General features: G+C 35.7%; 1 protein-coding gene across 1 annotated transcript; it reads left to right on the plus strand.

Moving 5' to 3' along the window:
- Positions 1-699: 699 nt before the first annotated feature.
- On the plus strand, positions 700-12,380 carry LOC119890313 (APAF1 interacting protein). The gene is made up of 8 exons (XM_038701514.1): positions 700-838; positions 3,589-3,657; positions 4,993-5,090; positions 8,532-8,580; positions 8,717-8,834; positions 9,250-9,385; positions 11,581-11,748; positions 11,910-12,380. Exons 2-8 carry the CDS (start codon positions 3,592-3,594, stop codon positions 12,007-12,009), a joined length of 735 nt encoding a protein of 244 aa, XP_038557442.1. The 5' UTR covers positions 700-838; positions 3,589-3,591; the 3' UTR covers positions 12,010-12,380.
- The last annotated feature ends 1,204 nt before the right edge of the window (positions 12,381-13,584 follow it).

Below are 13,584 nucleotides of genomic sequence, written 5' to 3' on the forward strand. Positions count from 1 at the left end.
AAAGTAGCCTTTGATATGCAGAGAGTGATTATGGTTTAATGATATGGGTGTAGCTATAGGAGAGAATTTATAGGGTTAAAAGATTAGATTAGATTCAACTTTATTACCATTGCATGAATGGATGTCCAGAATGAGCAATAAACTAGGAAAATCTTATCAAACATCCAGCAGTGAAGTAACTATACTATTTATGTTTTCAAATATTGGACTAGATAGTTTCAAGATATGTTTCTTTACTTTACTTAATTGTATGCTACATTATAAAGTACTCTTAGAAGAAAACATCGGAGGCTACTTTTTACTCTAATTGGCTTTTTATTTAACAGTAAGGAGTAGTGCTTTTTCAGATTAACATTTCCCATACAAACCTCTATAACATTTGATGTATTGTTTGCCTATTATAGATTCAAATACACAAAAGTACATAACGCTGTTAAAAGCTCCACCTCGAGAAAGTAGCCTTTCAAGTTAATGCATAGGCTAATAACGATCAAAATATATAATAATATGAATGGGAGAGTATTTTTTCGTCATTGCTGGGCTTTTATTTCTAATACAGTATTTTTATAGTATAGTATTGCTTCTTTCACTCAAGTAAATTTTCTCAATACTTCTTCCATCACATATGACATACGTTGTTGGTTACTGTTGTAGAAAAAACAAAAATATGTTGGAAAAGACCAAAGACGTGTATTGGTAATGTATGCTGTTTGAAGGTCGCACATTGATGACGCTGTGTTTGCAGTCTCGCTATTTTGGTTTTGACATCGTTTGTCTTAACCGTAGACTGTATATAAGAAAGCTCTTAACCATTGACTGATTTTGCAACACAAGTAAGGTAAGTAGTTATGTTCTGTATGCATGCTTTACGAGAGACTTAGAAGCCAAATAACTTTGTCATGCCGCGACACCATATGCTAAACTAACCTGTTTTCAAAGTTGGTCTAACTTAACTGCTGTAGGTTAGCCAGAGCCGAGACAGCGTTAGCACTAGCTGCACAAAAGCATTAATCACTTAACAACTCAGCATTTCTATGCTGAAAACCTGAGACAACAGTAACTAAATAAATGTGCGCTGACGACTCGTTTGACAAACCAGATTATTTTGGGGAGCAAGTGTTTTTGTGTAACGTGAGTAACTTAACTGTACTGTATCTTAATGAAACGTTAGCTAACGTTAACGAAACCATCTAACGTTAGCCATATGTTCTCCCTCCTGTTGATCTTATATATTATTATATAGGTTATATTTCAATTGAGTCCTTGGTTGTAAGATACACTGCCAGTCAAAAACATACACATCCGCAAATCTATCCTTTTTTGTGTGTTAAATCTTAAGCAGTTGCACTCCATTTACAATCTTTTGATGTTTTTGCCCCATGTATTATATGGCAATTGATTAGAGATAGATAGATAGATAGAGATAGAGATAATAAGATTAACAAACGTTTTAAAGTCTTTTTGGACATATTTGCAACATTGCACCTGTTTATTGAACTCAATGGAGTATTGTATGTCTAATCACATATACCAGTTGTGCAATGCAACTTTGTAAAATTAAGTTTTCATTCTATCCCAGCCTGAGACTATACAACAAATGATTGCACATAATTTGAAACAGATTCATGAAATGACTTGACTTTTTCGTCTTTTTTTGCAATAACAATTTGCATACTCATTCTTAGATTACACAGTATTGCTCATCCAAGTATTATGAGTCTTGACATGTACAGTATATTCAGTAAAACAAGGTGTGATAAAACGTCCTCAACAAGTCATGGCCAAAAAGCATCTCTCTCTCTGTATAGATAGAGATAGATAGATAGATAGAGATATAGATAGATAGATAGAGATAGATATCTATCTAGATATAGAGATAGATAGATATAATGTGTGTTGTATATTTGAGGTAAAATGAAAACTTTGGTCACCAGAAGTGAATGGCAAAAAATACTCTTAACTAGGATACTGTTTATCTTATCATATATCATATAAGCTAGTTGTCTTTGATAGACTTTTAGGGTTGCAACTTGATCTGTATATTAAAATCTAAAGATATAAAAAAAAAAACGATTAATATGGAAGATTTAAAATGCTTAAACAAAAATAAAGAAACAAAGTCAAACAGTATATATTGTTACATGTATTTCCTTTTTATGTATGCATTTACTGTGTCAAGATTAAATGAAAAAGATATGTTGAAAGGACAGTTATTTAGCTTTTTAGCTGAAATGTAGCACTATGCTGTGTTTTCAGAAAAAAGTGACAGTTGATTATTATTAGTAGTAATGTTTGCAAAAAGCATCCCTCATGTAGTCTCACATTCAGCCCTTCAGGCAGTTCTAGCTAATTCTAGCTTGCGGACATCTACTGTGTTAACATTAGCTTCTCCTCCTCCATTAAACCAGTCCGTGTTTACTGTAAGCTAATACAGGCTGACAAACACTAATTAGTGATCAACACTTACTGAGAATTTTTCCAGGAGGATCCTTCTAAATACCTGTTTAGGCAGCTTCCAGCACCGTCATGCATCCCTTTACACTGCAGACAGTGAACCACAAATGTAACTAAATGTACAATCAATGCTAGCATCCCAGCAACAACCTAGTCCACAGGGAACTGTGGTGAAAGGCTAATTGTCATCACCTCCATGAGTCTGTGATGATAATGTGCACTTATGGTTGATGATAAATTGTGATTGGGACATCATTTTGGCATTGACAATCTGGGATTTAAAAAAAAGCTCCTCACAAAAATGAATGGTTTATGCTGCTCTCTTCTGGACAACACTGAAATACAGTATACCTTTTTACGTAATTTCCTGTCTTTTGATTTGATGTTGTAGGCCTATGGAAAATTTATGTTAAACAATTCAAAAATCAGTTATGAAAGACAAAAAGCTAAATAATTGTCTGGTTAACATAGATGGTTTTGACTGAGTAAATGCATAAAAACAAAATGCATATAACAATGTGTATAGTAGACTTGTTTTTATTTGGGTATTTCAAATCTTCCATAGATTAATTTGCCCTATCCTATTTAAACTGACAAAATACTTTGTTAAATAGAGAAAAGGGCAAATGGGGTAACAAATAGAGAAAAGGGCAAATGGAGAAAAGGGCAAATGGGGTAACAATCACTTCCACATATGTAAAAAAAATTTAAATTTTCTTGTCTTGTTACTTTTATTACCTTAAAAATATCATATCTCGTATGCCTAACTGTTCAATACAAATTTATCTCAATAATGGCATGTGAGTTTTTTGAGCAGCGCTCCCTTTTCATTGAAGTAAACCGCGGCTTCTGTTTAACTGATGTGTGGGAGGGAAAGGAAGGAGAGGAATTACTGAGAACTGTGAATCAGTTCTTGTTTATTCTTCCCTGTGTTATGTCCGGAGTATCCAATTTTTACAGGGAATAACTCGAAATATGTATGTATGATGCTGACAGAATACTTTTTCATTGTGACTTAAGAGCACTAAGCCTGTCTCGTATGACACCGAAATCAATGTTAATGCAACCATTTACCAGACATCTTCTCTTGGCATTGTGAATTGTCTCTAAATGTGGTCAGTGGTTTTCTCGCAGGAGATGTCATCTTTGTGTGGCACCAGCAATGACTGCCAAGATTCAGGTCAAGAGGCCACAGAGAAACAGGCAAGCAATAACATGACAGATAAACACAACTGCAATGGAATGAATTATTGCAATGGAAATACACCTGAACTTGACAGATTTCTGCCAAATTGAGAAACTACAAAGTATAAATTATGGTTTTATTCCATTTTTCAGAACAGTAATTGTGTATGCATTAGTTACATTGAAAAATTGTATTTTGTTTCCATTATCGTGGCACTGTGTTGTACAACTGATGTATTAATTGGGAAAGGATTACATACACACGTTTTATATGACTGTTGTTGTTCTATATTTCTCTTACTGTCAGCAAATCCCATAAAAAGACAATACTTTCTGACCTACCCTCTCTCTGGCACACAGCTTTAAGCCCACTAGTTCCTTTTGAAGACATAAATCTTTTAAAACAAGTCCCAAATATATAGTTACTTTTTTAAGGCTGTGATTTCCTCAAACAGTTGCCACTGTAGTTTTTTAGCAAGCATTACTCAAATAGGATTGTTTTTGTTAGTCTATTTCAGCTGTCGTTCAATACGCATTTGGTGATCTATTGAGTATTTAAATGAGGAGGTTGGTGTAAGTAGAATTGAGCCACTATAAACTACTGTTTGTGTTCATTCAAGGTAATTGAGGAACACTCAATAAAATGGTGTGACTCATTGATGTGTTTTTGTCAAGTTTTGGTCAATATAACTCTATGACACAGAGGAATTATCAGGATTTGGATATACAAGCAATACTTTTAAGTAGGATCATTTTATGGTTTGCGTTTAATCTTTTCATATGATTTGTTGACGGTAAGAAAAATTTTGCTTCAATGGCAATAATGTATGTATTGGTTAGAGCTGCAACTAAGAATTGTTTTAATTAATTATTAATATGTGAATCATTTTCATGATTAATTGTTTTGTTTTCATTGTTGTTTGACCTATAAAATGTCAGAAAATGGTTTTAAAAAAGGCCCAAAATTGCGTCCGCAAATGTGGTGTTTTGTACACAACCAAAAGATATTTAGTTTACTGTCATAGAGAAGTAAAGAAACCAGAAAATATTCACATTTGAGAAGCTGGAATCAATATTTTTTTAAATGACTCAGAACGATTAATTGATTATCAAAATAGCTGGTGATTAATTTAATTGTCAACTATTTATCAATCGACTAATCGTTGCAGCTCCATTGGTTCAGTTTGCTGTTTTTATTATAGGGACGCAGTACTAGTACACCAGTACCAACAAAACATCAACATTAAAAGCACAGTGCTTATACATTTAAATTTTAGTGACTTGTAATCAAAGTAATGTGAAGTAATGTTAAACTTGATGATAACTTTCTTAACCGCTTTGTGTTTGTTACAGAAGGAGCATCCTCGTGCACTCATCCCTGAGTTATGCCGACTCTTCTACCAGCTTGGATGGGTGACGGGGACAGGAGGAGGAATCAGTTTGAAACGAGGGTTCGTAGATTCATTTCTTGCAGAATATTGCGAAGGATCAGAAATACTAATTTTGTATGCTCAGTCACTTAACTGTAACTATCTATCCCAGCTTAAATCCTTAAAAAGAGGCTTTCATTCCAACTGAATTTACTAATTGACACACATTCATCTAAATAAATGTCTGGTAAGCAAATATCTATTGCCAAATGAGGTAACACAATGATGATTGAGCCTATGGCCCACTGATAAAAGTACTGCACTGGGTGCTGGTGGCAACATTCCCAGAAAAATGCTGTATTAAGTTTCTTCTAATGGAAATAGAACATTTCTTAATGCTGTAGCATCACATTAAAAGCATTTAACTGGTGAAACACAAGTTCACTTTTAATAGTCACTGCAATATGTTTGTCAGTGAGATTAGCACTGACTGCTATTGTCAGTTCCTCAAATCGTCATCTACAAAACAAGACAATACTCACTTTCGGCGTTGTTCTTAAGGATAACAGCTTGAACTTTTCTATTTGCATATATTTGACAATCTTGCCAGAAATGTTATGCTGATGTGGAGATTTATTAGGACATTTGTATGGTGACAAAAGTGACATGAGGCTGATGTGAGGTCAGTTACGTATATCGGTTTTGACGATGTGTGCATGTGATGGACCAAACTGGCAGGCATGAGGAGTCAGAAAATATGTTTCCAAAAGAGGTCAACTAAACAGAACTTAACTAACCTAAACATGAATTGAACAAAACCAACCTAAAACTTAACAGACCTAATAAGAATGAAACATGGGGGGAAACTCACGGTTGAGCTGGCCATTCTGACACAAAGGGGGATAAACAAAGACATAATATATAAACAAATTACAATAACTACAAAACATGTTAAGATGATGCTTCCTAATATTAACTAACGGTTATCAAATAAAATGATAATATCAAAAGCATAACTAGCAAAAAAAACACAACTCAAACTAGAAAACTCTGCATCCTTCACATGATGTGGGGGAACATGGTGCAGTCCAATCATCCATCCGCCCTACATAAACAGGTCAGATTCAGCCAGTCAAGGAGAGACCCCCAGCTGCAACTCCCCAGGAACTGGTAAACTGAAGAAGGTATTACTTTTACAGAATGTAATTAAAAGTTAAAGATAATGAATTAGCAAAATTGACCAGTTAGTTAAATAAATGTGTGCACCCAAATAGATAACTGATGTCATATAGCTAATAAAACTGTTTATAAAACTAAAATATATGTGTTCAGTTGTTTTGTATTCTTTGTAATGTGCTCAAACAAATGAATGAGTTACCACCGTGAGTTGTTGTTTCCATGTGTGGCTGTTGTGCAGCCATCAAAGTGCAAATCTAGGGTGAAGATAGAAGGCCACAGATTTGCCATAATGAAACAGAATTCAAACTGAATACTTTGACAGGTTATTACAAACATCTTTGAACTGTCTTGCTTTGGATGTCAGCTACAAAGAAAGCACCACCCATTAGCAAATCCCTGTTTGAAATAGGGAATGGCAGACATTTATTTAAGCCAGCAGGGGAACTTGATAAAACCTTGTATGAAACCAAATAAGATTTGCCGACTGCCACTCCATGTGTGCTGGTATTTCATTCAAATAGAAAAACATTGTAACTCTAAAATAATCCACAGGATAATTTCCTTTCATGTTGTTAAATGATTATACCTTTAGATTGATATAGAAAAATAAGATGTTCTAAGCTCCACTGCAATACTTTTATATATTCTATATTTTGAGGCGCATTACTTCTCAAAATGGCTGTGTTTTTGACAGAGTGATAACCAGTTGTCAGTTTTATCAAGTTAAAAAACAGGATACATTTGAAGTCCCAGTCTGTGGACCAAACATCATCAACATCTATATAAAACTATGAACTATAGTTCTGAAGCTTTAATTGTGTAGCCCGGGAATCTAAAAGCTGTTAAACACTTATTCACTTACTCTAGATAAAAGAAAGAAGGTGAAAATGTGTTATACATGAAGCAATCTGAATAGACAATAGTCAAAAATTCAAACGAGTGTTTTTTATGAGTGCAGGTCTGAATATTAAGTTTTGAAGCTTTTTTTGCAGTTGCTTTGGTTTGACTCATAAATGACTTGGAGCCTGAGGCTGCCTTACTAAACCTTGAGCAAAAAATCAATAGGCTACTCCTTTAGCTGCTGTGTTTGTTGCTAGATAAAGAAGAATACAATGCCTTTATCATCTACATTCTATGGGGAAACTTTATGGCTCTCAACATTTAAGCAAAAATATCATCACTTGAGATATTTTGAGGGGATCAGCTGAGGCTGTGTTTAACACTAAAAATATATTAATTTCTTTACTGTTCATTTCAGCCCCCCCCCCCATTAGGTCATTCATTCAAGACTGTAGAATGTAAAATGTTCCAACAATTAATAAATTCTTAGTTTGAGAAAAGTTGACACATCAAGTAGCAGGTTTCAACGCTAACCTTTTTCCCAAGGAGCACATGTCATCCTAAATGTTTTCATTTAGGACGACAGTGAAAAATAGTAACACAAGATTACTGAACAATATGACAGAATAAATAAATATATAACAATAACTTCAGTAAGACAGATGTAAAACAGAACAAGGGGAGCTCTCAGGAGGAGGCAGGTAGAAGGAGCACATATTGACACAATGGCATCCTAGCTGTGGCACTATCCACAACCTGAAGGAGGAACTAGCAGAAATGAGAGTATTAATATAATATTATAACATTAAATAAAAAGTATGATGTTAATTTAATAGTATGTTAAAATATTAATAATAAAATGTTACTATCTTGATCATAATTTCATATAATGGTATTCTACATAGCTCATATATAGTATACTATTAATTCCAGTTACAGCAGTTTCATGTTTGTGGGTTGTTTTTATTCATTAAATCCTCATGCAAGAAAAATACTGTAGGTTGCATTCGCACACTGTGCTCATAAGTCAGTTTTATGGTTATCACGTATCTATTTTTAGGGTCATATGTGACAGAAATGGTCGTACTATAGAGCCCTGAGATGTCATTGAAACATGATTTACATTGCACGTATGCATTCCAAGTCAATGGTCTTTTGAATTGAAAAATCATGACTTAACTGCAAAAAGTCTATTAAAAACTTCTGCAGTTAGAAAGAATTACTTACAGTAACTGCCTTGGAGACTAGGTTCTTTATGGATGGCTAAAAAAGCTGTTTTTTAACCATTTTGTAGTAACCATAGAGATTGAATTCAGTATATAACATTTTCTTTGAGGCGAATACAAAAAAACCTGATAATAGATCAGTTATACCATGATGCCAATGATGCTTCATTATGGTATGACAAATGAACTTCTGGGATTGCTATTTCAAGAATACTTTATTGTCCATGTACTTCACCTTGGTATAAATACATACTATGTTGTTTGTTGTATAACTCAGAGAGCAGATCTACATTGCACCATCAGGAGTCCAGAAAGAGAGAATACAGGTGAGCAGGTTCTAACCACAGTGTGAAATATTCTTCTGCTCAGCACAAATAATCAGAGTTATGGTTGAGCAGTATTCAGATAAGGATTAGTGTGTTAAGCTTTAAATCATACCTTTCAAATGTCTGTGTTACTTAGCCAGAAGACATGTTTGTATGTGACTTGGAAGAAAGGGACATCAGTTGTCCACCTGCATGGAAGAAGTTAAAGAAGAGCCAGTGTACACCGCTTTTTATGAATGCCTATATATTGAGAGGTGAGTCACTCTAGTACATTCATACGCATACCACCAATTATCTTTAATTAAGTCAGTGATATAATCGTTTTGTCGTTGTCAGAGTCCAGTCCATTGTGTACTACAGCACAAAGAAAGAAATGGGAAAACAGAAAAAAAATCCAGATAATTGCAGTTTTATAAAGAAGCAGACAATGTTACACTCAAAGATACAGTTGTTTAATAAAGGCATTGTGATTAAAGGTCAACATTTTAATGAAATATCTAAATCCTCTAAATCTAGAACCCATTACTAACACCAATTTAAATCTAAGAATTTTAAAGCATAGTGCGCTCTCTGACTATTTGACTTGTTAAAATTAACTTTTGAAAAAGGGACATCCCAGTAGACAACACTCAAAAATCAAAATCTGCTTTTTCCTTTGCTAAAATACAGGGGCACAGGCAGTTATACACACCCACTCCAAGGCTGCTGTCATGGCAACACTGCTATATCCTGGCAAAGAGTTCAGGATAACACACCAGGAGATGATCAAGGGGATTCGTAAGGGAACCTCGGGCACAAACTATCGGTATGTAATCAAGCAGCAAGGATTAGTCCAAAGAGTTTCCAAGTATTTCCATTTCTCAGTCAAGTGGAGGTTTGTAAAGTCTTGGTAAAGAAAGTATCTTTGCACTCATAGTAGAAAGAATAGCAGCAAACATGTTGCCTTTGGCGAATATATATTTTATATATATTTTTTTATGAAAAATACAGAACCCTTGTGATTTGTGTAGATCCAAAGAGCTGGGCTCTTCCTGGGTAGACACATTGCATTTAAGGCAGGACCCTGCTTGACCTCATGTTTGCAATGAAACAGTTTTCAGGTGCTGTAACTTGAAACATTGCTGTTTTAACTGAGCTTCAGTAATTTAACTTTCAATTCAATTAAATTTTATTTAAATGGCGCCAAATCACAACAACGGTTATCTCACAGCGCTTTTCATAAAAGAGCAGGTCTAGCCCATACTGTGTGATGTCATTTACAGAAGCCCAACAATTCCCACCAAGAGCAGCACTAGGCGACAGAGGCAAGGAAAAACTTCCTTTTAAGAGACAGAAACCTCGAGCAGAACCATGGCTCAGGGGGGGAAGCCATCTGCCGCGACCTCAACCTTGTTCAAATTGAGGTTAAAGGGTAAACACGCACTCAAATTCTGCTTGAACACTCTTTCCCAGCAGAGGAGTGAGGAAGCTGTAGGAGCCGTGTCCTCATGGTTGTGTAGTGTAATGTAATGTGGAGGGTCAGGGGAGACTGACTGACCATAGCTCAGTTGTACGGACAGTGATGTAGAGTGGGTATTCAGAGCTCAGCTACCATTTCTCTGCTAGAAAGACACAGTCTGGTGGAGTTTGGCAGTCACTACTGAATACCTGTGTTGTAGCTCTTCTAGCAGCTCTACTACGAGAGACTCTCTATAGTGTGTGTGTCTGTGGGGGAGTGTCAGTAGATAGCCATGCTATTTATCATGGTTAATGTTACTGTTCATAGGCCTTAAATATCTTTTTTTGGCAGCTATGGCTCAGGAGGTAGAGCGGGTTGTCCATTAAGTAAGGTTGGCTCCTCCTGTCCAACGTCGAAGTGTCCTTGAGAAAGACACTGAATGCCAAGTTGCTCCCAATGGACGGGCCAGCACCTTGCATGACAGCTGTGGTGTGTTTGAGTGGGTCTGACTTGGACTGACTTATGCTACCTTCAGTGACACATTTCAGACTAAAGATCAGTTGATTGGAGATGGATTGTCCAGTTCGGGACAAAAGCCGTGTCCCCAATTTGGAAAAATGTGATTTTTGGGCCAGTGGTTAAGTTGGGCTTAAGGTAAGTCTCCAGGAAATTAATGTAAATCTACATAATGTCTCCAACAGTGACATAAGTAAGTTTATTGCCACTGCAAAGGAATAAATCTTATTCATATATGATGTAACTTTCCTGTGGCAACCAACGTCAGCGTTAAGAAAAGCATTTCCATGGTACCTCAAATCAGTAGCAAAGTCTTTCTTGGCCATGGCTCTCTAAATGTGCCAATGTCTTTTCACAATAACCCTGATGCAAATCACAAGCTGAAACATGTGAGTCCTTGGCATTGTTGCTGGAATTTCCTTTTCTGTTTGTTTTTGCATGTTTTTTCTTTTCTTTGCATGTTTTTTCTTTTCTTGTCTGTCCATTCATATACTTGGGCACTGTGCAAAGTGATACTTTTAGTGAATTAAAATTGCCTCGTTACATTCAGGGGATCCACTTCACAATGTGTGCTGGTTAGCTATCCAGGCAGCTGTTAAAAGGGATAGAGATGAGAAGGAGGCAGTCAGCAACGTGTTGGATGATGGCAGCTACAAATGATTATTTTTATTATTCATTATTTTGATTAGTCTATATGTCTGTAAAAAGCATGAGGTGACAACTTCAAATAGCTTGTCAGCAGTCCAAAACCTAATGGTATTAAACTTACTGGAAAAAACGCAAATACTCACATTTGAGATGCTAGAATCGGGAACTTTTTGGTATTTTTTGTTAATAAATTACTTACCAGGTTTCAGTACTATGCCTGATTCACATTCATTTTATTACTTTGATTTGATTGCCTCAATGAGGCAGACTGTACAGCAGACATTTTTAGAACTGGCATGTAGAGCCTCTATCTGACAGTCCTCTGATGGCAAAAGTTAATGCCTCAAAAAATTTTAGCTTGGGTGTAATTTGTCATTTTGTACCCTGAATATACCCAGGTATGATGAAATCCTGGTCGTGCCTATTATTGAAAATACACCAGAGGAGAAGGATTTGAAAGACCGGATGGCTTGGGCAATGGAGGAATACCCAGACTCATGTGCGGTCCTTGTCCGCCGACATGGTGTCTATGTCTGGGGCGAGTCATGGGAAAAAGCTAAAACCATGTGAGCATTACCTTCCAGCACCGTTAAGCTCTGTGATCTTGTTTATGACTAAGAATATAGTAGTATATTTGTAGTAAAGGCATTTGTAACAAATTAAATAGATTTCTATTCTTTATGTTCTACTTTTCACCTCCAACACAAAACACTGCTGCATTTTATAGGTGTGAATGCTATGACTACCTCTTCGACATCGCTGTCCAGATGAAGCAGTGCGGACTGGACCCTGCTGCCCTCCCAGTGGAAGAAAAAGGCATAGTTTGATATTCCCTGGTGCTTTTTAAAGATGCATTTGTTTCAGAAATGTCAGTGGAGTTCAATCAGTTGAGCGAATTGTAATAATTTGCCTTTCATGCCGGCATGCAAACTTGATTCAAATTTGATGAAATTTGATGGTAAAGGCATATCCAGGGTTGTGATCCAAGGAGGTGCGCTGCAATGCACTGTGGGACAACACATGAGTGAGCAACTGTAAAATGATGGTCCTCATGTTCAAATGCTATCCTTTGCAAGTTTGACTGCACTGGAATCAAGGTCTTAGTGTATGTGAGGCAAGAACATACTCTGCATTTCAATGAATTTGTAATGGTAATTACTGGTCTTTGCTTCAATCAATAAAAACTGAGGGAACGAAATCGTGAGTCGCAGAAATTCTTCTTCAGGGTTTCCCTTGACTTTTAAAAGTTTTAAAATGTAAACTAATTTTCCATTTAGAAAATAATTTATTTTGCATTCTCTTATTTATTTGTAAAAAGCACACAGAATAATGCTGACATTTTATTTAAGCTTCATATAATTTCTGAATTTTTGAAGCCATATTATAGCTTCAAGCTATATAACGGCAAATACCATTTTTGACTTGGGATGAGCACTGCGAGTGTACAGTACCTGTAGATTCTTGCACAGCATACCTTCAGTCATCTACATTCTCATTTCTCATGGAAGCCAGAATTGTTGTTCTTTTACCAAGCTCTCTCTGCTGCCACCATCCCACTGCTTCCTCCACTTTACTTGCTCATAGAGCACTGTTAAATATGCTGCAAAAAAACAGGAATATACAAAAAAACTACAAAAATATTTCTGTCATGCTGCACTAACACTGCCAAAATCCCCCCATGTCTGATTAATGAGGAATTCTGGTAAACTCATTAGCAAAATAATTTAACACAAGCATGGAACATAAAAATGACATTGTGAAGCTCACAATGTCACAGTCTCATTGCCTCCACTCTTAAATAGACAAAAATGTATTTCATATTTTAGTCTAGTTCTTGTATTGTTGCCACTGTTTTCTGAGTACACAGCATTGTCAAAGTCAGATTATGCCCGGTACCCAAAACTAAATATTTTGTATATACTATATATTACAGTATTCATGCCATTATGCATTTATATTGATTTTTATTACCTGTCTGCCAGCAGAGCTCAGCAAAAGACACATTAAAAATAGAATATGAAGACAAAAGACTCACGTGATACAATATGGGGGCTCAAAAGCAAATTGTCTGTATTGTGAAGTGGGGCCTGCTAAGCACAGACACCTTTCCCACAAATACATATTCAGTCAGTGAAACTACTAGAGTTTTTTTATGTGTGTGTGTGTGTGTGTATATATATATATATATATATATATATATATATATATATATATATATATATATATATATATATATATATATATATATATATATATATATATATACACTTTAGTAGTTTCACTGACTGAATATGAAGCTTGACTGGACTTAATTTTTTTCAAATGGAATATCTGACTCTGGGGCGGCGCGGTGGTGCAATGGTTAGCACTGTTGCCTCACAGCAAGAAGGTCGTGGGTTCAA

Source organism: Micropterus salmoides, unplaced genomic scaffold (assembly GCF_014851395.1).
Source record: "Micropterus salmoides isolate LMB-PRFRI ecotype aquatic unplaced genomic scaffold, ASM1485139v1 Ms_hic_scaffold_6, whole genome shotgun sequence".
Classification (NCBI taxonomy): Eukaryota; Metazoa; Chordata; class Actinopteri; order Centrarchiformes; family Centrarchidae; genus Micropterus; species Micropterus salmoides.

What these genes read in the sequence shown, in the direction of transcription:
- LOC119890313 (XM_038701514.1), top strand. Translation starts at nt 3,592, where the DNA reads ATGTCATCTTTGTGTGGCACCAGCAATGACTGCCAAGATTCAGGTCAA. An exon ending in GGAATCAGTTTGAAACGAGG is followed by an intron (nt 5,091 to 8,531) that starts GTTCGTAGATTC and finishes TGTATAACTCAG; the next exon opens with AGAGCAGATCTACATTGCAC. An exon ending in TGGGAAAAAGCTAAAACCAT is followed by an intron (nt 11,749 to 11,909) that starts GTGAGCATTACC and finishes TGCATTTTATAG; the next exon opens with GTGTGAATGCTATGACTACC.